Raw genomic sequence first — 25,398 nt, forward strand, 5'->3', positions numbered from 1 at the left:
CTAACTTTCACATGAGGTCGGGTTTTCAGGGGAAAAAGTGAGCAATGCTGCATGAAGATGTGGTCACATTTTGTTGTGGAACTTGTGAGTCTCAGCTGGAGTTGAGGCTGGTTGTCAGATACACAAGAGGAACACACACATGGGCGAGATCCCAGGAGTACAATTACAGCTCCACATGTACCACATTTACTGCAGGAGACATTCTCTCTTAATCAAACGCCTCTGTCGACATTGAGTTTGGGGTTATGTGTGTGCATGTTTATATTTGCCTGAGACTTGTCAATGAGTGTGAAGTGCATGAAAAAGAGCTGAAACTGAAGATGTGTTTGTAAAGAACCTTCTAGGTGAAGTTGTGTTTGCTCAGACAAGTGAGATTTTATCCCTTTAAGGCAAGCTAGTCCACCCAGCAGCCATTTTGGTACAGCTCTTATCTACTTGAATAAAAAGATCTGAAACGGTTTTGATAACATATTTCAAATAATCAATAAAATCGGACAACTGCAACAACAATTTTGTGTCTTCAGCTCAATTCACACTAAAAACTCACTAAACTCACACTATTTCTCAGGCTTGTCTGGTTCATGTGTATTCTAGAATAAACTCTATCAAAATGCAGATCAGCACCAGAGCCATAGCCTCATGGGCAGTGCTCTGACATATGGTTTAGCAGTGCCTCGGGAAACTCGAGTTTGATTCCTCGAGATCTTTTCCCAGTCCTGTTCCTCTCTCTCCTCTGCCTTTGTTTTCTGTTTGTCTCTTAGTATCCCATCATACTATCCCACTTTTTCAGCAGCCTTGGTTTTGGAAGTATTTCTCCCATAGGGGTTTAAAAAAGTATATGTTAAAGAGTTATAAGTCATGAACTAAACCAACCAGCTACAATATGAATCACTACATTACAAACTTTAATTTGAAGCAAAAATATTTGATGTTTATTGACGTCATTTGCAGTGCTTTCTCTGCAATGGGTGGGCACTAAATTACTCTGATTTGTTGTGATTGTCTGATTGGTGGCGATTACTTAAAAACTAAGTTAAAGTAATGCAGTTTTATGGCTTCATCAAAACCATATTTCACTGGTTACCAACACTCCAGCTCATTGTAGGTCTGTCTTTAATGGCTGATAAGTTGTCATAAAAAAAATCAATTTCTCTATGGAGATTTTTGCTCCCGGAATTTGACTGTTGCACGCCATTGTAGCCCTTTCCACAGTGAAAACGTACTGGTCCAAAATGCTACATAGCTGCACACTAAACAACAAATTTTTTTTTTTTTTTTTTAGTTTTCAGACAAAATAACATAAATCATGTCGCAACCAAGGAGTGTGTGCATGCAATATAACCCACTTGTTGGGGTTGTAAACATCTATGTCCTCCAAAACCTGCGTGCTGTAGGTGGAGTTTGGGTGCATGCTGGCGAGAATCTTCAGGACTCGTCCGTTTTCTGAACCCAGAAACAGAACCGTGTAGTTCTTATATGGGCCAGCTGCTGTGTCCACAGCTATCTGGGTCAGCTTGAACCTACATCAGGAACATAAGCTAATTAGTCAACAAAACAAATCACAAACATGTCTTTCCATCACAACACTAAATGCTTATTTATTCTCCAGCACTAATAACGGTTGCCTCCTCTCTGGAGAAATAAAGAGTGCTAAAATAATGAGCGGTTGAGTGTACAATTTCTATTGGAGCATGTGTGTGCGTACCTGCTGGTGGTTCGTGTGAAGCAGGGTCGGTTGTTGACAGACGGTATGGCCTCATCCATTAGTGGATAAGACTTAATGAATGTAAGAGTTTCATCAGGGAAATCTGTGGAGGACTTATAACCAGCAGCAGGGCCGTCACCAGCACAGGACCCTGGCCTAGAGAGAGAGAGAGATAGAGATAAAAAAAACTATAGACTACTACCTGCACAGACTTTTCCCATGAAGCCTCATGGAAATGATTTGCAAAAACAGCTCACACGCACACACACACACACACACACACATACACACACAATTAACAAGAACCATTCCAACCATCTGCCACTGTTAAATAAAAGCTGTTTTCGGAGTCCATCGGGCCGAACAGGCTGCTGTCACAGCTCCAGAGAACCGGTCCAGGCATATCACGCAGAGCAAGACGACAAGGAAGTCGATTCTTTGTCACTTGTGTGTATGTGCCATGCTATATTTGATTTGTTTATTATTAATACATGCTTTTGTGTGATGTTTTCATCTTACTCTAGGGATATTGCATTTATTTTTTCAAACAAACACAGCAAAAACAGTAATATTGTGAAATATTATTACAATTTAAAATATCTGTTTTCTATACATTTTAAAAAGTCATTTATTCCTGTGAAGGCAAAGCTGAATTTTCAGCAGCCATTAATTCAGACTTCAGTGTCACATGATCCTTCAGAAATCATTCTAATGTGCTAACTTGGTGCTCAACCATTTCTTTTTGTTATCAATGTTTAAACAGTTGAGTTGCTTAATATTTTTTGTGAAATTGAGGAATGCTACATAATTTCTTTAGATGAATAGAAAGTTCAGAAGAACAGCATTTATTATTATTGAATTTGATGCGTTCTTCCTCATTACTCTATAATTATAATATATATTATAACTACATATTATAATATTTTCTTTCTGTTTACTATTTGAAGGCTACACTCCATTGTTTTAATTTAATTCATATTTATACATTTATAATTATTATAAAAGGATTTACTGATATTAGTATCAAGTGGATTGCTATAACCCTTCATGACTCACCGTGGTTTGGGCACTATTTCATCAGGAACTGGCGTCCAGGCTGACTCGCTGTTTCGCTGCTCCTTAAACTTCCCATTAAACACTTTCTCTATGTCATCCATGTAGAATGCACATACAGCAGAACCGGTGATACTGAGGAGATAAAAGCTCCGTTGATAAACTATTATTGGATAAACTATAAACTATAAAATAAACTATTCATAAATAAATCAAATGGATTGGATTCAAATAAATTAAGGCTGTTGTTGAAGTGTTTATGGAAATACAAATCGTATTATGGTGAGACTCTGTACCTGTTGGCTTGAGTGGTAAAGACGCCTAAAACCGCAGGCCTGTGGTTGATCTGCATGACATTGGTTAATGACTGAAGAACGTCAAAGTAGAAAAATGAATCACCCGGAACCGAACAGTTTAACCGGGCTTTCAGGAAAGACGTCCAGTAGCGCTCTAGAACCCTTGGAGAGCCACCGTTATCATTCTTACACACGCGAGCGACCCGAGAGAACACCACCTGGTGTAAGTAAATGAGACATAAAAAAGTAAGGAAGTGAGAGAAATTTTTCAGACCTACATTGGCAAATAGTTTGTTCTTGTTGGCTTTACCTGAAAATGAAAAAAAAGAGTCAGACTTTATTTTAAGGTTCAATTCTCACTATTAATGAACAAACTATAACTTTTGCCTTAATAAACTACTAATTTGCTACTTATTAATAGTTAGTAAGGTAGTTGTTAAGTTTGGGTATTGGGTAGGATTAGGGATGTATAAAATGGTCTTGCAGAATATGTGCTTTATAAGCAGTAATAAACAGCCAATTTGTTAATAATAGGCATGCTAATAAGCAAATAGTTAATAGAGAATTGGTCTCTATACTGGATAAAATGTTACCAAAAAAAATAAACAAATAAAAAATAAACTTAATGACTACTCTGAAAACAAATCTTAATAGTTGATGCAAATTTTCTTTAAGTAAACGTATCTTCTTATTTTTCTTGGAAAACAAGGAAAAAGGAAAACTAGGAAAAAGTGTTTTTGCAGTATATTGAAGAAATGAACTGAAGTGTCTGACCTTGCCAAGGGTGGTGTACTCTACTGCAATCTCGCTGAGAAAGAAGTAGATGTAGTTCCCGTACTCAATGGCATGAAGAAAATGAGGCTCTAAATAAATAAAGACATGATTAAAAACATAAAAATACTGAAATTATACAGAAAATAAATGTAGGTATCTGAATAACAAGGCGACGCACCTCGTAGCCATTTTGAGTCGTATTTTACAGTACGCAGGACAGGACTGCTTTCTCCTAAACTTCGGTAAATCACTGCATCACTTGCTAGAAAATCTGTCATTGTGGCTGAATAAAAGTCACCGCCTGGGAAGTGAGGTGAGAAATAAGTATTGATAAATCAAAACAACACGAACCCCACACAGCAGAGCTAAGCTCAGTTCAGTTTGTATATGGTACAAAGAGGAAAAAGAGAGAGAGACGAGTCTCATCTCCCGCATGTCCCTTTTGAATCTCTGTGCTTCTGTGATCACTGCTGTCTCACTGCGACTTCCTGCGCTTTGTAAAATGTCAGTGGAACACTAGTGAGATTATAAGAGATTTCGTGTCTTCCTCCCCAGACGGCTGGTGCTCTGCCAACTCACCGGCAAACAGGCCAACGTTGGACTGGCGGGATTCGAAAGGGCAACGGGCTTGACCGACCACCTCCTCTCCATCCTGTTCCAGAGAAGACATCTGACCAGATAGAGGAAAAAAAGAACCCTTACACACCCTGAGCCAACTAAAGAACCCTAGAAATACAACACGAAGACATATTGAAAAATGTCTAATCAATTCCTTGTTGATTTGGACCCCACTGACATTCATTGTTTGGGTAAAAAGATGTGAGGGTGAGTAAATGACAGAACATTCATTTTTTGGATGAATTGTCACTTTAATATTCTCAATTCCGATTCAGAATCTATTGAGAAAGAATTGTGATGCACTGGTGAATTGTTTACAACTACAGTGAAAAATATTTGTTTGTAAAACAATTTTCATTTAGAAATTGCTGGTAAATTTCACAAATAATTATTAGTATGTTTCTTGTAAAACATACCTTTCTTTACAGTGCCATTATACTGTAAATACCACTAAGGGCATGTTTTAAATACTTGTTGGTGGTTTTTGCATAGACTTTTGGCAGCTTGAAATCCAGTGTTGTATAAATGTTTGTGGACCGGTGGGTGGTGTGTGTTCCATGGTTGTTGTTTTTTTGTTCCTCTTTGGGAGTTGTAGGTGTGAACAGTGTGCTAGTTTCTCTTGTTAGTCAGAGGCAGAGCAGAAGCTCCCGACCTGTGGTGTTCACATAAAAAAAAAAAACGGCGTGCTAACTGCCTGTGTTGGGTGACACACACACATATGTGTACAAATCCACACAGATATTCACCCTGCAGGGCTAGAGACGTCCTCACAAAGATGGCTGGATTATACACACGCACAAACACATTTAGCAGTGTGGCTGAGAGGGTCCTATGGGCATTCTGGTATTCAGGGTCACATTGTGTGTCATCCCTACCGGATTAACACCTACTGAACCAGCTGAAGCTCACCAGCCCTTACACTGCCCTGTAACTCACAGGGATAGAGAAGAACAGAGGGGAATTAAAGCAGGAACAGCACTGGATTGGTTCTATGTCAAAGACTGACCATCTATACACCTCTATCGAGGAAAGTGTGCCTGTTTGTTTGTTTGTTTGTGTTATGTGTCCGTTTATCACTTTAAAAGAAATATGAATAACCTAAATCCTACTCAAACAGGAGAGTCTGGCAAAACACAGCAAAAACTATGCTAGGAATGCACCAATATAAAAATTCTGACAGATAGTGATAAGCTTATAGTTAAAATTATACACTATTCAGTGTAAATAAATTAAAAGTAAAACACTAAAAACTAGAAATGTACCATCATTTTATTTGTTACTAGTGAATTTAGCCATCACAACATAACATACAGTATGAAACATATGTATTATATTTAGTAATAATAATAATAATAATAATTTGTGTTTTTCAATGATAAACAAGCAATAGATGTCTGAAAGGTTATCTAAACATAAAAATATGGGAAATAAGCATATACAAAAAAAATGAAAAAATAAAATATAAGATACCGATAAATAGAACAAAAAACAAATATATCATGCCTCTCCAAAGAAAACGTACATTACGGATGCTTTTGGTGCAAGAATCCCTGAATAACATAAACAGACACCGGGAAATAAGCATGTACAAATACTCAATATCGGCCAAATACCAATAAATTACAACCGATATGACACAGATATATTGTGTCTCTCTAAAGAAAAAGTATTAATTGACTAAAGAATTCTTGACTAACATAAACAAACATTAGGAAATAAGCATGTACAAATATAATATTGACCGATACCGATAAATTCTAAAATATCTCTAATATCTCAGCTGACAACCGATATGGTGCCAATATATTGTTCCTCTCAAAAGAAAATATACATTATGGATACTTTTGTGGCAAGAATTCTTGACTACCATAAATAGACACTGGGGAAAACACGATATAAGAGTCTAAAATGGCAAATGTAACTTTTCCAAGTCTCAAACCTACAATCTCTCCTCAACCTCTCCTTGCACAGTTTTCCAGAAAGTTCTCCACAGTTAATGTGTAACCTCTCAAGCTGTGAGTTGAAAGTGAAGGAATGCGTGAGGAGACGAGGCAGAGGAACTGAGCGACATGATTTGCACGACATGGCATATCGTCCTTCTCCGGGGCTCTAACAAACCGGCCTTCTCCTCGGAGAGATGCAGAAAAACGAGACGGTGAACACAGGAAATGGAGACAGAGAGAGAGAGAAGAGGAGAGGAGGAAAGAGAGGGATATGGAGGGAAGATGCCTTCAGGGTAAGGTGCATAAATCAGGATCTCCAAAGAGCCTCAAATGGAAAAGTTGAGAGCAGAGCCTCATCCGAGAGTTCAGCTGACTCCCTGCTGGCCTCCTCCGGAGTTTAGTCAGATTTACATGCTCTCTGGCAAACAAAGACATGGGCACGCACACACACACACACACACACACACCGCATGTAGACTGTCAGTTTTGATTCTGCAAAGGGAAGCTTTAGAAATCTGTGCATCTGTAGGAGGTATTGACTGTGTAAGTGCGTGTGTAAGCGTGTGATAGAAATAGACTCGTCATACCTTGTAGTTGCGACATGTGGGGTTGAACGCATTGGTTCCACACGCAAAGAGAGTTTCATCGTTATGTGGCACCAGCACTTTGATGTAGTTGTAACACTCATCCTGTGAAAGACAAGACACTGGCTTTTACTAACACACACATATATATATATATATATAACTCCTGAATGACACACACACACACACCGACTCATCTTGAAGCTTACAGCGAGCATCATTACTGACTCTCTTTTTCCTTCACTTCCACACACACAAATTACCATAATCCCTATGCTGAGCTCCAGGATCTGACTCGCTCCCTGCAACTCAGTCTTCAACCAAAAATGATATTTTAAAGACTGTGTGTGTTCACAAATCTACATGTATACGAAGCCACCTGTGGAGAATCACCAGACCGTTTACTGACCATCTGATGCATACTGACCACAACACAGAAAAGTGACTTCTTGATCTGGCAAGCTCTAACCTGATTGGCTGCCTTGACCCAACTTTTAGGAATAAGGACACTGTTTTTTCTGACTGATAATTATTTTCATGTTAAGGTCAATAATTGATAGATGGTCCATATTATATTTATTTTTTTAATCAGTCCGTATATTTGGATATTTTCATAGTTATGTATGTGAAATAACCTTCTTCACAAAATCTATAATATTTGTGAACATTTCTTCAATGTTTACTGCAAAGCTGTTCATACAGACTGATGTGCCAATATTTAGAACACCAGTCTATTACTGTATAATTTATTTCACATAAATCTGCCTCTAATCGGCACAAAACTGCAGAATGTGGCTGGTCACATTATATGTCAGTCATGTGGTCTCTTTCTGTCTATGTTGGCCGTTCTTTCCCAGAATAAGCTGCAGACCAGACCTGCCATTTAGATGAAGGTCTGGCTATGCGAGACTAATAAGCACTAAATGCAACAGTTGCTGACTTCTATCAACACAATTACAGGGAGAAAGTGAAATAAAAGGGCTGTGTACTCACGCTGTTTTTCCCCCTGACTGTGCATTTCTCCACATCCTTTGTCTTCCATGTCAGTTTCTGCCACACAAACAAACACACAATCATGGGCTCATCGCTATTCACAACAGCTGTAAAGGGAAAATCTAATTTACTTCAATAAACATCACACATAATAAACATAAAAAGGAGGAAAGAGAGTTAGACAAGGAGGACTGAGCATTAAGAAGGAAGAGAGACGTCCCTGAGGTTGTTAACAAGCTGTGTTCATGAGTGTGTGTGTGTGTGTGTCTGTCTGGGTGCTTGCTGGTGTCATTAGGTCAGGATGTATTGCAGAGATTTACTGGACAGCCCCATGTCAGCCCACCCAAAAGGAACAGCAGGCAATCAACACCCACACACACATACCATGACAAGATAAAAACAACACTCTCACTAACTCAACTATTTTCTGCAGTGACATCTTACTCTCAACAGTTAAGATATTAATGTCAGAGAGACCCAAAAGACGAAAAGCAGAAAAACTGTGTGATCTCTCCATAAGCAGACTACTTCATCAACACTATTACATTTGAAAGGACTGCTGTCATTAACAACAGCATAAAATGGAAACAGGATTTCATTTGCTATTTAAAACAAATAAGCGAACACTTCAACAACCCAAGTTAACAGCAAAAACTGGTCTCTTAGGAGGGAAAAACAAGAAACTATATTGAACAAGGTACAAAAAATTATTAATAAAATACCTGAAAATGTATACCTTCAATTAAAGTACTTTTTCTTCTATTTTTCAGCAAAGGGTAAATAAAAGCAGAAGCTTAACCTTTTGAAAATGTTGATGCTGAAACCTCAGTAGGTCAAGCTAAATTGTACATGAGTTGTTTTATTTTCCATTCATTTTATATGAAGCCTGTAATTCACTCATGCACATTTAGTAAATGGGACATTTTGGGACAGTAAAAAAAAAAATTATATATATATATATATATATATATATATATATATATATATATATATATATATATTATATATGCTGTATGCAAGTATAGCCGAAATCACAGCACAGCTATTGTCTTTATCTTATGTGTAGCCTATTTGATTTTATCAGACAACGGCTCAATTATAAATCATGATTTTTGTGCAGATTAACATCTTGAAAGGGAGAGTTGGTTATGTAGTCTTAATGGGTCGCATTTCAGTCACTATTTCATATTAATTCGGTTGTCTGACAACAGAAACAGTAAAATATATAAATGAAAACCGTTTTATTGAGAATTTAGCTGCATCAAAATACAGTATGTGGGCACAGAGAGGCAAACAATTGTAATAATAAATAATAAATGTACATTTTGCATGCGAGTGAGCTCAGTGAGCTGCCCTGTCCTGCAAAAATGAAAACAGGTTTGTCTAAGTAAATTGCTCAGTGCAAATAAAGAGAAGTAATGGGGACCTGGTATTAGACTAATATGTCTAATAGACATGGACAAGTTCTTTGAAAAACATCCATGACCTTTTGTGTAGTCTTCATGCTCTATGTTAACTATGGTTTCACTAATAATAAACATTTATTGCATAAAGCATCCATATTTGCTCATGCCCATGTTGATTAGAGTATTAAAAACTATTAATTCAAGTCTATGTATTAATTTAAGGTACATTTAGAACAGATAAAAATGTGCAATTAAGTTGTGATTAATCGAGTTAACTCAAGACAATCATGCGATTAATCGCGATTAAATATGTTAATCGACTGACAGCCCTAATATTTATATATATTAGGGCTGGGCAAGTTAATGCGTTATTATCACGTTAATGCATTAATTGATTAATGCCAACAATTATTTTATCGCGCATTAATGCAGTTTTTTTATTATTATGAAAGTCCGTTGCTCACTGGCTCTGAACACACATACAGACAAACCATGGGTCATAGGAGGGGTGGGATGTTGATCAGTACTGGCTTGGGATGGGCATCATCACGTGTCTCAAACCAAGGAGAGCATTTGGGGTGGACCTAAGACTGCAGCAGCGCTCACATGAAGCGCTCACGACTTCATAAGTGGGAAATAGTGCTCTGGCCCAGCTCTTCCAACCGAGCCAGGGCCGGCTAAACGAACCGCGCCCGAGCGCGGCACGGAGCGATCACACTAGTCAAACGAACCGGGCTTTGGGGGTCAATCACTCGCGCTCAAAATGCCTAGTGCGTGTACACACTTATTCTTCCGCATCCCGCACACACGAGTCTCTACCCGCCCGCACTCGCCCATCAAGTGTTGTCCCGCGCTGCACTCTGCTGCGTTGGGTCCCACTATAGTGCTGGTCTCTAAGGTGCCCGTTATAATATTATGATCGAGGCTCTGGACTCCGAGCATAACTTGTTTTTCTATTACAAACTATAACATATTTTCTATAAAAACGTTAATGCCCTGGCAGTGGAAAATAGCTTTGGTTTTATATTTAATTTGATTACATTCATGTTATAAGTTGAGATTTACAATAAATATTTTAACTGCTACTATGTAAAAGGAATACTGCTGTAAAAAAACACCTTATTTGTTTAAAGTGTTTGCAAACCAAATGTTATTGCACTTTTGTTCATATAGCAGTACTTTTAAATACTAATAGTAAATAATATGCAGAAAATGTATTATATTTGTTTAAATTGCCAATAGCCTACAGCCATATGCTACACATTTAAGCACTGTTTTTTTGTGAAATAATTCAGTCCACTCATAATTCATGCTTGTGAAGAGGCTTTTCAATAAATGAAACTCAAATGCAATGAGCTTAGCTAATCACAATCAGTCATTAACCTATAGAAACCTTACAGAATGTACAGTAAATAAAAAGCCTATTTAATTCCAAGTGTCACACAGAGTGGGAAATGGTTCTGTAAAACTAAATTACGTCTGTTTTTTGTGTTAAAGACCTTGACTAACATTTCAAGTGGACCTCAGGGAAAAATAGACAGTGCTATAAAAGTGTAGAATATTCGTCCTTTAAAGCCACCATAAAGAAAATTGCTCATTTGAAAAATGGGATTTCTGAATGGTCCTTCCCCAAAGACGAATAAAAGTGAATATTCCGACATCACACACTCACTGCACTGATCTGAGAGAAAGAAAAACATTAGAGATGACTGAAACAGGAAGTTGAGAAAAAGGTGAGCTTACCTGTTGGGGGACGATACGCTCCGCTGAAGCGCTGAGGTTAATGGCAAAAACGTGATCTCTACAGAGACAGAGAGAGAGAGACAGGAATGCCAATATTCTCATCAAGTATTTGAGCAACCAAGATTCTTTTTGCCAGTTCTTTCAATAAATAACAATACAGTGCCAATAACACCTTGAGCTGAAATGAAAGGGGCAGAGGACAGCTACAACGAGTGGTGAGGAGACAGACAGAGAGGAAATAGAAGGGGTGAGAGAGGTGTCAGAGAGCGAGCCAACATCCATCTGTCTCCAATCCAGGCCTGAATGAGACTGATTGACCCAATCACACGACCCTTATCATTAGTGTGTGGGTCTTATCGCTGCGGGTGTCTGGAGAAACAGCACTAGTGTGTACCGATCGGGAGCTCTGGAATTCCCAGTTGATGTTGCATCTTGAATCTTCTGAAATGTGTGTGACTGTAGTGTTGTGTGCAGTGTGAGTGTGTGATTGAACTGACATGACGTACCTCGCAGCAATGTAGACCATGTGGTTAATCCGCAGCATCCTCTGAAAATCCAGCCCCAGTCTGGCGGTGTCGTTATCTGACATGTTCCCCTGGAAACTGGGGTACAGGTAGGTGCCTTCATGACGGGGAGAGAGAAAAGACTGGGTTAAAATCAACTAGAAATGCTTACTGTCTACAGTACTATCTTCGTGTCAGTGATGCACCTGAAGGATTATTCTTATTTTAATAGCAACATTTTTTTCTAATTAACTGTAATTTGTTAACAACAAATTAATGTGTACATCGCATCACATTATCTCTATATTTCTTAGGACTATTCATGAGATTTTAATAATAACATTTTGTCAAGCTGTCAAAACATTAAAGGGGTCATATGATGCGATTTCAATTTTTCCTTTCTCTTTGGAGTGTTACAAGCTCTTGGTGCATAAAGAAGATCTGTAAAGTTGCAAAGACTAAAGTCTCAAATCCAAAGAGATATTCTTTATAAAAGTTAAGAGTCAGCCACGCCTACCTAAAACGGCTCGGTCCAACATGCCCCCACATTGCTACGTCACGATGTGGGAGGATTTGCATAACGCCGCCCAAATGTTCACGCAAAGAAAGAAGGTGTAACTTTTATTCTCGCTGTAGTATTGTTGCTGCTGCCATGTCGTGAAGATGCTGTGCTTCATTGTGAAAGCTAAACTACATTGTTTGGCCTTCCAAAAGAGGACGATATCCACTTCGTCATGCCTGGAGCTGATCCGTGCTGGTCGCTGAGGAAATACATCAACTTTGCGCTATGGATCGCCGGATCGGCTTTCACCGTGGACGAAGTGGAGTCCAGCCTGGGGTCGTCACATGTGGTTTCCACAAGCCTGCCGGCCGCTCCTTCGTCGAATCCGCCGCCTCTGCTCACTCTAGCCCTCCGGCCTCCGCTCACGCTAGCCGCCGGCCTCCGCTCACTCAAGGCTGCCGTGTGTGACGCTGTGTTTCGTTGTGAAAGCGAAACTACTTTGTTTGGCCTTCCAAAAGAGGACACGACTAGAAATTGTATTTACAACACTGTTCCAGAACAGTTCAACCCAAATATTCAGATGTGTGCATTACATTTTCCTGGGAGAGTACACTACAATGCCGGCTGTTCTGACTCACAGACTGTAAGTAAGTTTTCATATTTAAAGTAAAAAGACAGTATAAGTCATTATAATCTGTAATTATGTCCCCACTGGATGCAACAAATGCCTAATTTATAATGGGTTTGAATGTTTTTGTCTCGTCGCTCAAGCCGGACATCACAGTATGGTAAGGGTGTAACATTTCCATCACACGCTTGAGGTATTCGGCCAATTCGGCACTGGCATTCGGCATTCGGCATTCGGCACTGGATAGCTGGCCAATCAGAGCACACCTCGCTTTTCAGAACGATGAGCTTTGTAAAAATCGATGCGTTTCAGAAAGGCGGGGCATAGAGGAGAAACAATAATGTACAGTATGTGGAAAATAATGTGTTTTTTGAACCACAAACACATTTCATTACACCAAATACACAAAATAATGTTCTTTTTAGCAACATCATATGACCCCTTTAACATTTTAGCCAATTTTCCACTTATAAATAAATACATATATAAATAAGTATGCTTGAAAATATAAATTTGGCATTTACTAAAAATTAAGACTAAAATGAATAATTAAAAAAATTGTATAGTACGTATTTAAAATTTTATTTTTTACTACAAATAATATCTTATTGGCAAGAAGTTTGTTTTTCATAAACAAGATAAAATAAATTTATGCTAAAACATACATGAAAGAATAACAATTTACTTCAGAAGCATAACAAAAATAAATACATAAATACACTGGCGGCCAAAGGTTTGGAATAAATAAGTTATTTTTATTCTTTTGAAATAAGTCTCTTATGCTTATGCTTGACCAAAAACAGCAAACACAGTAATATTGTACAATATTATTACAATTTAAAATAACTGTTTTCTATTGGAATACATTTTAAAATGTAATGTATTTCTGAAATAGCAAAGTCGATCAGCCATTAAAAATCATTCTGATATAGCAATATGCTAATTTGGTGCTCAAGAAACATTTCTTATTTTTATCAATGTTGATAGTTTTTTTTTTTTTTTGCTGCCAACTATTTTTATGGAAATTGTGATATACAACCGTTCAAAGTAAGTACAATAAAAAAATACAAATAATAAAAAAAATACAATAAAATACTTATATGTATACATATACATTTAAGATATATTTCCTTAAGTCATATCTTATGCAATTATGTCTAATTTAGGCATATTTAAATATTTTTACTGGAACAAAAGACAGAAATATTTAGTGTGGTTTGATCCATTTATTTCCTGTCTCCTGTCTGGGGATCTTGATCAATAATAAAAAATAAATACATAAAAAATATCAGCCCCCACACAAATAAAAAACCGTTTCATGTTTATAATGATTCATATAACAGATCTCATTTTGCTGCAAGCAATGTTGATAAGTGTTTACACTCACAAACATCATCTGCTAATTAATCTCATTTACACTTAAAAAGATTAGTTTCTAGCACAATGTCAAAGATGAGTCACTTTGGCATGCTCTTCTTTGAGAGTCTGAGTGGGTCACACAACATTTTCAGACCCGCAGAGACATCTAACCTGCAGGGACCTTTCATTTGCAGGTCTGCTTGGAAACTGTGCACTGCTCAAAAGTAGCAGCCACATGGTGACAAACATGACCTTGGGGTGAGAAGAAAATCTGGACGTTTTAATGATTCCTGTTACTAGTTATTCAGCGATTATGAAGCTGTGTATTGTTAGAGTTTCTCCTGAGCTTGGCAGACCATAGGTGGCCGCAGCTGGAACCGATGCTCGCTCTGATGTTCAGGAACTACAGTAAACAAACATGCAAGGGTTAAATTGGAGCTGAAACTTCACTCTCTTCTCAAAGACACTGACTGGGTAAACATCATCACCATCATCTGATCTCGGCAGGATCATCACTCAATAAAGATCACCCAGAGGGTCTGCATCTCGACATGGAGCCAGAGCCAATGAACCAGTGATATGAGGAAGAAAATTAAATCCACACAACTCTCACAAGTCTGAAAATCACTGCATGAGAATGAATACTCTAGAATTCTCAGCTTCATTCTTCAAAATAATTCAAGATTATTCTACCAAACCGCAGTTATACATTTTAAAAGACAGGAAATATGTACTTATATTTTGAAACAATAAGCATCATACAACTTGCCATATATGGTTAAAAAAACAGCATCGTACACTAAACGACTGAGGTTCATTCACTATCGAACTTTCAAGTCATGAAACATGACAAATAAAAATAATGTGTTCTAAAATCACTTCAAAATATCAAACGTGTCTGATATATACCTTGCACAATGTGATTTTCTATGAAATCTGTCAATTCCAACTGCCCCAAATCTGCTGGCTGGCAACTAGCATCAACTCCACCAGACTGCAAACTGGGGCAAACATCTGGGCAGTGTAGTGTATTTCAGCATATTTTCTAACAGGTCTAATTCACATTTTCATTCTGTCAAGAGTCAAATAGTGTCTGGATGAAAAAATAACCAACTAAATATATAATTTTTTTCATGACATGGCTAAAAACAAATGTATATAAATGAGTGCTGTCAAACGATTAATCGCATCCAAAATAAAAGTTTTTGTTTACATAATATATGTGTGTGTACTGTGTATATTTATTATGTATATATAAATACACACACATGCATGTATGCATTTCAGACAAATATGTTGTTTATATATTAAATCTATTTATATATAATATAAATTATATGATTATAAATATAGACATATAAATACATGTAAATATTTTCAATATATATACTGTATGTGTGTGTATTTATATATACATAATAAATATACACAGTACACACACATATATTATGTAAACAAAAACTTTTATTTTGGATGCGATTAATCGCGATTCATCGTTTGACAGCACTAATATACATTATTTTTTATTAAGATTTATTTACTTAAATTGTAATATTAAAATGTACATTATTTATACTAATTTGTCCAAATTAATTTAATTAAATACTATGAACTAAAATAATGTAAATTTACGTAAATGTAGGCATCCCAACATCATAAACCAAGTAAAAAAAATTATATATTTGAAACACATTAATTTCATACTAAGTATAGTTCAAATCTATGAACATATTCACTGACATATCGCTCAAGACTTACCGATATAAAAATGATAATTAAACATTATTTGGATTACTACTTGTGCACAATACACATTTCTAAATATTAAGCTTAAAATGTGTTTTAATGCCAATATTGGTGATTTTTTCAGGATTGTATGATCTTTGAATAACATCAGTCTTCAAATTCAAGATATTTAAAGTGAACCTGAAGTATACTTGCAATAGTTCCACTTTAGCATAATCAAATATACTTCAGTATATCTTTTGTTGGACTTCAACATTACTTCCAAAAAATTTAAGTGCATTAAACTCAAAATTAGTTGTTCCAATTTAGCTGAATTTAAGGATACCAGTTTAGTATGCTAAAAGTACAATTGCAAGGTATTTTTATTAAGCAGATTAATATGTAAATGTATTTGTAGTACACTTAGCATGACATTAATGTATTTCAAATACATGTTAGTATATTTCTTTTTCACTAGAGAACATATAGTATGAAAATTAGAAATTGATTTTAAGATTTGCTAAACATTTTATTTAACAGTGTTATTAAATTATTACCGTTTTCTTAATGTAATTTTAAGTGAGCGATGAATAAAGGTACCCTAAATGTAAAAATAGAAGAAATGCGCAGCACAGCTGAATATACAATATCGGCGACAGATAAATATATGTATTTTTTCATATCTCTCATATCGGTCAATAACTGATATGGTACCAATATATTATGCATCTCTACTAATAATAATACTAAGACACCATATTGTGTTAAAGCTTGTTAAGATGCTGCTTCTTTCCGTCTGTAATGTGTGGGCTGCACAAAGACCGCAGGGCTGATGGGACCATCTATGGTGGAAAGAGACAGACTGGTATCAAAATATGCAAATACACCAACTGTATTAACAACTATCTGTTCAGTTCACTTATGTACAATGAAAATCATATTCAACAACTGAATTAGCTCCTGAAAATTAAGATAGTGACAATCACAATCAAATTATACATTAAATGTGTCATGTGTACAGAAGCAAACTGAACAACTAGTTGTTAATTCAGTGATGCCACTTGCTGCCAGCTGCTCTGAGCTGCTGTGTTAGAAAAATCACTGAAATTGAGGTACCTGTCTTGACTCATTTGCATATTTTGATATGGTCTCTGTGCACTGTAGCTCCTCCCACCATCCAGAACAAACCCAAACATTACAGTCCAGGCTGTTTCAAAGCATCATCTTAACAAGCATAAACAAAACACTGCTTGTTACAGTTGGTTCCATGTTGTAGTTGTCACTCCCCTAAAAGTGTTTTGTGAACAACAGGATTTGGCACTCAGAAGAGGAGTGAAAACTGTTATTTAGCTACAGTGTGAACGCGGTCGAGGCCATCTAATGGGTTTAAAGGTTACAATGTATAACAGTTGTAGAACAGAGCAAAGTCTCAGGATGTAAAACCACACATACACATACAGCAAGCACATAAACACACACAGGTGGAAATGGTTGATAAATGGGTCTCATTACTCGTGTGATGTTCTTTTTGGAGAGCTCTATTAGCCCAGCTATCTGTACACCAATGGCTGTGAGGCTCAGTATTTGTTTTTGAGTCCAGCTCTCTCAAATGTGGTCCACTTGTTTTAGCAGAACAAAGGACGCAGCAGAGATCTTGTATCTGCTCATACATGACCCCCCTCGAGCCTCCCGTGTCAATCATGGTACATCCATGCTGAATTCTGTGTTTGAAAGTTAAAATGATAGGAGACGAAAGTGAAAATGGGACCACAAGCTAGATTCCAGCTTAAAGTAGCCACATAGAACTTATAGTTCACCCAAAAATGAAACTTGTCATAATTTACACACTCATGTTGTTCCAAACCTGTATGACTTACCTTCTTCTGTGGAACACAAAAGAAGATATTTTGAAGAATGCTGGTAACCAAATAGCTTCAGTTTCTATTGATTTCCACTGGATGGTTAAAAATATAATGGAAGTCAATGGGAAAAGAAACTATTTGGTTACCAAGATTTCTACAAAACCTTAGAAGAAAAGAAAGTCATACAGGTCTGTCCATCCATCTGTATTAGTCTGTCCATTTATCTATCCATTTTCCATCTATTCATCAATCTATCTTTCTCCCTATCCATCTATCTGTCCATCCATTCATCATCTGTCTATCCATCAATCCATCTTTATCTATTTTCAAAACTTTCAATCAAGATTTTTTTAAGCCATCATTCTTTTGCTTTTCTAGTTAAAATTGGTCCATGAATCAATTCACTTTACAATTAACATTGACTGAACTGTTTGCAACCTCAAATCAATTAAAATTCAGTAACTGAACTATCAATTCACTTCTGAATGGCTCAAATCCCTCCCACTAAACCACACCTCCAACTAATTCAATGTAAAATAACGCTTTTTGGTTTTCCAAAATAATTATGACCAATATAGTGTTGGGCTGTATGGACTGTATAAAAATGAGTTGGCCACAAAATATCAACATAAAACAGTAAACACTTCATTTGCAATTGAGTTAGCCTCTCCACACCCTGCTGTTTGCAACACAGCCAAGACTAAGGAGTTTTTATTTGCCAATTAGTAACAACTTCACAGCAGCCCCCAAATGAAGCTGCTCTCTCAGACCCAGTATGTTTGGAAGCTAGGGAGTAACATAGAGCGGAAAACCGGGATGGGGTAGATTAGGGCTGGGAACGAGAAGGTGGAGGGAGGATGGACTTGGCAGCCATGGCTGCTGATATACGTATTTGGCGTGTGAAATGCTTTACGCCTGCCAAGACCTGATTGCTTGGCAGGCGGTTTACTTTTAAACTCTGGGTACGGTTTAATGCGCCTATTGCAATATATCTTGCAAGATAAAGAATTCATAATTCAAACTGCCATGATTGAATTATGAAGATATGAACACAAAACTGAGGTTTCAACACTCTTTGTATGCCTGAAGTTAAAAAGATATCTGTGAAATAATGTGACTTTTATCCCAGGAACTTGTGGTGTTTCATTGTTTTATACTTACGTTCACTACCGACGGTGCTGATGGGCTCCAGGTCCTGAGGAAAGGGTGTCGCACCATGGCACAGATGTTTTAGGCAGGTGAGGGTAAGCGTGAGGGTCAAGGCCAAGAGGGGCCGCGACCCCAAAATCACCAACCTCATTTCAGCTAGAGCATAGAAGTCAGCCACACAGCATGACCCAGAGCAGACTGATCACCACCTGGAAAGACAAAAAAGAGAGCTATTAAAGAGAGCCATTTTAAAAAATGGTCACTGCAACCTCAGTAAAAAGGATTTTTGTGCTTCCACTTGACTCAACAACTTATATGTGTGACTGAATGATTGTGAAATTCACTGACATGTCATTTCAAATCTGTATGACTGTGGAACACAAATAGAGAAATTTTAAGAAATTGCACTAGCTGCTCTTTTACACCCAATTACAATGATTGGGGGCGAGGCATTTAAGCTTCGGGAAGTATCATAAAATGATCTTTAAAACTTCTGAAGACTTGTAATGCAGTACATGAGTCATATGTACCACTTTTAGGCAGTGGCGGCTCGTCGGGGGAGGCACAGCTTCCCCATCATTTTGAGGTGAAAATGGGAGGAGGACGATTTAATGTTAATAAAATTCACAATTCATTTCAGTTCATGTCTCAAAATGTGTATTTTTTGTTTGTAATTTCACAGTTGTAATACCATAACGTGAACGCGCCACTTTTCTATCGCGAATGTGCCGAATCTGCTGATGTAATTACAACCGCTAGGTGATATAGAAGGGTAGGGAGAGGCCGGGGAAGAGATGAGCTCTCGTGCCTCCGTTGGTAAAAAAAATTAGCCAATCAGCATCAAGTGTTCACTTTCAGCGCTGAGGAGTGTTGAGAAAAGAACCCTGGCAAGGGAGGCTAGCCTCCTTCTGATATCAACCAATCATCATAGATACGTAAATTAAGTGATATTAGTCTGAACGTCTGCCGCTGTGCTGATAATGTACCAAGTACTTATGAGTAGTAGCGATATTGAATATTTGATTGCCAACAGATTTATCAAGCTGTCATTTAAACAGTATATATACAAATTTAAGGAAAACAGCCAAAGCTGGATATAGGCTACAGCAGTTGGCTTAATTAAACTGCGCAACAGCCAGCTCTCTTTTAACACAGACTTTTAAGAAGGGATGGATGTTTGCTTACAGTGATAGGCCAGGTAAGTGAAATTATATTATCTTGCTGTATGTATGTCGTTTTCTTTACGTTTTCTGACTAAAAGCAACCAAAAAGCCATTTTAAAGTGGTTAAGCAAATAATAATAATAATAATAATCGGCAGGGATCCCAGACCAATACAATTAGTGTGCCTCCTCTATTTTAAAACCCATGAGCTGCCACTGCTTTTAGGATAGTGTTATGGTTATTTTGTGCCATTTTTGAAGCTTGAAAGCAATGTGGACTAACTGCATTGGAAAATAGCGAATAGCGCAAGTCAGATGGGTTGTCAACAAAGTGAGTAAATAATCAAAGAATTTTCACTTTTAACTATTCCTTTAATGCAATCTAATATTCAAGCATCCTGCAGTCACACTGATTCAGACAGCGGCAGTGTTGCTTTTATTAACACGCCCAGCATAATAATGGAGAAATGGAGATGGGGAAAGAAAAAAGATGGACTGAGTGAGCGAGAACACAATAGGTTATATTATAAGGGCCCCAGCCTGAGGGACACCTGGCTCATTGACTCAAACTGTACAGTCTTTCACAGGTGACTTAACTCAATTAACCGCAAAGGCTGCTGGGATGCCGTCTCAGTCTGTCAGCTTTTACACGAGGCCAATGGGGATGGATCAAAAACTTATTTTCAGGGCAATGGAAAAAATGAAAGTATCCTGCCAAAGAGTCCTACTGAAAATAGGCTGAATTATTAATGAACGCTTTGAGTGTTTGTATTAGATTCATAATGGACTGAGATACTGATGTTAATGAGTTTGGCATCAGGTTATTCTACATGATACAATGACCAAAAAAAGAATGGACTGTCCTCTAGTACAGTGATTCTCAACTAGTTTTGCTTCAGGATGCAGATTTAACATCAGAAATCAAGTGGTGATGACCCATCAAAAATGTAAACAAAAATGTGCTTAAAAACAAATACTGAAATGTACTATTATAACCACAAACCCCATTTGGTCTAAAATGTGCAAAACTAATAACATGACTGTTTATAAAAAGGAAATTCACAATTTGGATTTCAATTTTTGCACAAAAACACATTTATCTTTGCTAAAACAATATTTACATAGCCTGAGTCATCAGTGTAGAAACACTGCTTTAGTAAACAGATGAGTTTGTGTCTTACAACTGACAATGTGTCCTTTAAATTTTAATGTCCAGCCAAAAACCTTTTGTTTTTGAACTGATATGAAGCCTGATCACAATTAATCACCCCATGTGGCCACTAGGGGTGGAACGGTTCGCAGAAAAAAATCGAACCGTACGGTTCTCCACACACGCGTTAGGACCTTTAGTTCAACTTAAATCTGACAACGCATTTGTAATATGGTTAGCTATAAATAACACGTAAAACAAATAGGGTTCGGCTAATATATGTTTCTGTTGATGGATGCGCATTCTGGCTTCTCAATACATTACAACAACAGCGATGAAAAAAAAAACGTGGACAAACCATTCACTCTTGTTCAGTGCGAATGCTGTATGCTGGAATATGAGCATTTATTCCGTCATCACCCAGTTGCTGATAGTGCGCGCACAGGTGAGACCTGAACAGCAAAACTGTGTTTAAGCAAAACTCGTTTAAGCTTTGCCAGTTTAAATATTTAAGAGCCAGAGGACGCGAGCTTGCGAGCGCAGTGAGAAGATTTGTGTGTGCATTCATCCGAAGCGTGCAAACCCGCACCTCAGAACTACTGTCTCAGAAGTATTGTTTAAATGGACAAATTCACACAAAAATTGTCAAAATGACCATCTTGGTAAGTATCCTATAGCAGACATAACCGGCTGAATGTACTGTATCAGTGCACTAGATCAGTCAATTTTCTTTAAGTGTCAACACTTCCTTAATATTAATCAAACAGCAACAAAGAAATCACTCACTGCTCTTGATTGAATAGCGTTTGTAACTTTAATAAAGATTAATCTTTAATTTATATAGTCAAATATGCAATGCTGTTTTACATTTCATTACTTTATTCAATTTCTGTACTTGAAACTAATGTTAGACCTACCTAAAAAAACCTGAAAATCACTGTTTATTTTATTTGTATCTTTACTCTATTGTATTTATTTGTTCTGTTGCTTGTAGTTAGATAGATTATTCTTATTTTCTTTCTTTTTATTTGACAGTATAGTTTTTGCCTAAACATAGCACATACCGAACCATACTAAAACCGTGACTCTAAAACCGTGATACAAACTGAACCATGAGTAAGTTGAACCGTTCCACCCCTAGTGGCCACACAAGGATACACTGTGTCAGGGCTATATAATGGGACATTATGTCTGATGGATTAGCTATACTTAGAGAACTGAGTACAGGGACAGAGCTGTGCGCTTCTAATGGAGCACATATACACACTTAGGACACTCTTCTAGAACTAATACAGCACAAAATGTGAGACATCATCTTCCCCAGGCTGACGCTGAAAGGATCATGGGGTCGTTTTTATATGGACACAAACAAACAAGGATCATGACAGATAAGCACAAATTATACCATCCGGATGTCTTGTGACTGCAGAACCAAAACCAAAGCCGTGTTGCTTTTCAAGGAATTGACAATGGGGAAGAGATCATGTGAAAATTGATGAATACAGTGCAGAAAACATCTAAGAATAACATTTTCACAAAAAGTTCTGATGAAAAAAAAAAAGAGTGGTGCCATGATGTTACAGGGTTGTGGGTGGTTGCTAACTGTACATCTATTTTTTCCCCCACCTTTTTATTGACCAGCTACTGTAGCCAGTTACAGCCAATGTAAGTTAGAATGCTTTGAAAAGTACTAGCACACCTCTCCCGAACATGATATGAGGTATCATTCATTCCCACAGCACAAATGCTGTGAGACAAATTACACACTAAAGTCCAATACTTAAAGTCTCGATAAAATGGAAGTAATGGCATATCTTTTCTTCCACATTGTGAAGTACATCCAAGTGATTATTATACAAGAAAAAAATGTTGCTAGGACTTGGTACTGTCGAACAGTTGCAGTTGATTGCAAGAAAGGAGTGAAGTTTAGGCAGACAAACTGTTTGGCATAGATCAGAGTGAAATGTATCATTTTGGAAGATCTACTTTTCACATTTTAATATAAAATACAAAGTCATGAAAAAAAGAAACAGATTGAAAATGTGTATGAATAGTTAACGATAAGATCAATAACATGCATTTACAAAATGGATAGATTTTCATTTCATTTCAGAGCAGCTAGGAGGAATGGGCTGTCTGGTCTTATCTGCGCGACGTCGCTGCCGACTTTAAGGTAAAAGTTAAGAACAAATCCAAAAAAGAAGAACTTCAAAGATATTTAAAAACCTCAAAGGAATCAGGTCAAATTAATCCTTAACAAACTCCTGTCCTAATAATTTTCAATATAAAGATGTCCCTTTCGCTCAAGGCGAAGCACTCTTTAGAGACCCAAGAGTTTGAGACCTCAGCGACGTCGCGCAGATAAGACCAGACAGCCCATTCCTCCAAGCTGCTCTCTCTGCTGCCATTAATACATGCTCCAAATGGCATCTCAATCAGCACTCAAGGCTGATGAGAACAGTGATAGGACTGGGAAACCAGTCAACGTGTCCCTCAATTAATTCAATGACCTAAATGGATTTGGACTTAATTACTTCCCCTCAGCTCACTCTCTCTGTCTCTGTAAAGCTCTGCAAATCACAGCCAGCCTAAAACAAATCCAGGTTCCAACAACGCTTTACAAGTCTTGGCACAATGATGCTCAGTTGAGATGCTTTCATCCAAGTTTTAAGGCAGCATAGCATTTATCCTTCACAAAGAAAACAATCACCCCCATTATGTAAAACTGCTATTTGGTTGACCGTATACCAGATGCTAATCAATAACATTGACAAGACATTTATGGTACGCCAATCTGACATTAGCTAAAGAATGAACTTCAACCACAAAGAGCTGTTGATGGGTAGATAATCTTTCAAAGCCCTATTAAATCTCTTTGCAAACATATATAATGTAAAAACACAAACAACTGAAGAAACTGCTCTATAGACAGTAAATCAGAACTTAAAATGCACACTGAGTTTGAAGTTTGGAACCTAAAGAGAGTTCAATAATTCAATAACAGAGATTCAATAATAGAACAGACATTAGCTAGCCAATAAGTGTTTTGTTTGCAACACAAAGTAGTCTTCCACGAAGTTAACTGCAAAAACCTATTAATTCTAAGCATAGCTATGAGTATAAAGCCAAATCTGTCTGAATCAGACCACATTTATTTATATAAAAAAGATTCACCAAAAAATAAAAATTCACCATTTACCAGTTACTTATTTCGATCCATGACACTTCGAAGTATGACACTTGATTATTTAGTAAAATATAAAAGGAGTAGTTTAGTAGAACGCTAGAGCAGCTCTTGTCCATGTAAATAAAAACGGATGGGGTTCATCTCCAAAAAAGCAAAAAACAAACCATGAAAACATAGTAAAAGTTGTCCTACATTCCAAGTCTTTTGTAGCCAGATGATATATTTGTGTAAGAAATAGGCTGAAATAGTTATTCACAAATTTTACAATATAGAAAAGAGCAGCTTGGACATTCTGCTATAGTGCATTACCATTTAAAAGTTTGAGGCCATTAAGGTTTTTTTGTTGTTGTTTGTTTGATTTTTCTTTTTGAAAACAATTGATAATGTTCTAAATATTTATAATGGTAAAAAAATATTTATTTTTTAAATCTGCTCTTTTGAACTTTCTATTCATCAAAGGATCCTGAAAGGAATCTCATTGTTGCAAAAATTCAGTTTTGCCACAGCAGGAATAATTTACATTTTAAAGGGGTCATATGATGCTTTTTTAAAGATCATTATTTTTTGTATTTGGTGTAACAGAATATGTTGACATGATTTAATGCTCAAAAAACACATTCTTTTTAAAATACTGTACATTATTGTAGGTCTTCTATGCCCCACCTCTCTCAAACGCTTCGTTTTCTACAAAGTCCCTCCTTCTGACAAGCGCAGTCTGCTCTGATTGGCCAGCTGACCCAGTGCATTGTGATTGGCCAAACACCGCAAGCACTCGTCGGAAATGTAACGCCCCTTACCATAATCGCCAGCTTCATCTTTCAAAATAAATGTAAAGACAGAGCCTGAAAGGGGAACAGAATCGCGTGACAGACACAGTGATGAAGCTGGTATGTGTTTGCAGTACACAAGCTACGGTTAAGACAGCTGACTCCACTCTGATGTGACCCCTCTCGCTCTCGCGCTCTCTCTCTCTCTCTCGCGCTGTCTCGCTCACTCGCGCACACACACACACACACACGATGCGCAAAACTCCACATTTGAACAGTCAATAGCAAA

At 37.2% G+C, this 25,398-nt stretch overlaps 1 protein-coding gene across 5 annotated transcripts in view; it reads right to left on the reverse strand.

Annotated features, from left to right (window-relative positions):
- The window catches only part of LOC107587820 (semaphorin-6D-like), a 152,159-nt gene that overhangs the window by 31,046 nt on the left and 95,715 nt on the right, over window positions 1–25,398 (reverse strand). For all 5 annotated transcript variants that reach the window (XM_016275758.1, XM_016275761.1, XM_016275760.1 and 2 more), the window contains 12 exons: window positions 18,856–19,052; window positions 11,622–11,736; window positions 11,116–11,173; window positions 7,967–8,023; window positions 6,977–7,078; window positions 4,408–4,498; window positions 4,007–4,129; window positions 3,829–3,917; window positions 3,055–3,272; window positions 2,762–2,893; window positions 1,706–1,861; window positions 1,347–1,520 (listed from right to left, as the gene is read on the reverse strand). In XM_016275758.1, coding sequence (XP_016131244.1) covers window positions 1,347–1,520; window positions 1,706–1,861; window positions 2,762–2,893; window positions 3,055–3,272; window positions 3,829–3,917; window positions 4,007–4,129; window positions 4,408–4,498; window positions 6,977–7,078; window positions 7,967–8,023; window positions 11,116–11,173; window positions 11,622–11,736; window positions 18,856–18,994 — 1,454 coding nt within the window. In that variant the 5' untranslated portion in view covers window positions 18,995–19,052. The remainder of the gene's footprint in view (window positions 1–1,346; window positions 1,521–1,705; window positions 1,862–2,761; window positions 2,894–3,054; window positions 3,273–3,828; window positions 3,918–4,006; window positions 4,130–4,407; window positions 4,499–6,976; window positions 7,079–7,966; window positions 8,024–11,115; window positions 11,174–11,621; window positions 11,737–18,855; window positions 19,053–25,398) is intronic.

Source organism: Sinocyclocheilus grahami, unplaced genomic scaffold (assembly GCF_001515645.1).
Source record: "Sinocyclocheilus grahami isolate Dianchi unplaced genomic scaffold, SAMN03320097.WGS_v1.1 scaffold96.1, whole genome shotgun sequence".
Lineage (NCBI taxonomy): Eukaryota > Metazoa > Chordata > Actinopteri > Cypriniformes > Cyprinidae > Sinocyclocheilus > Sinocyclocheilus grahami.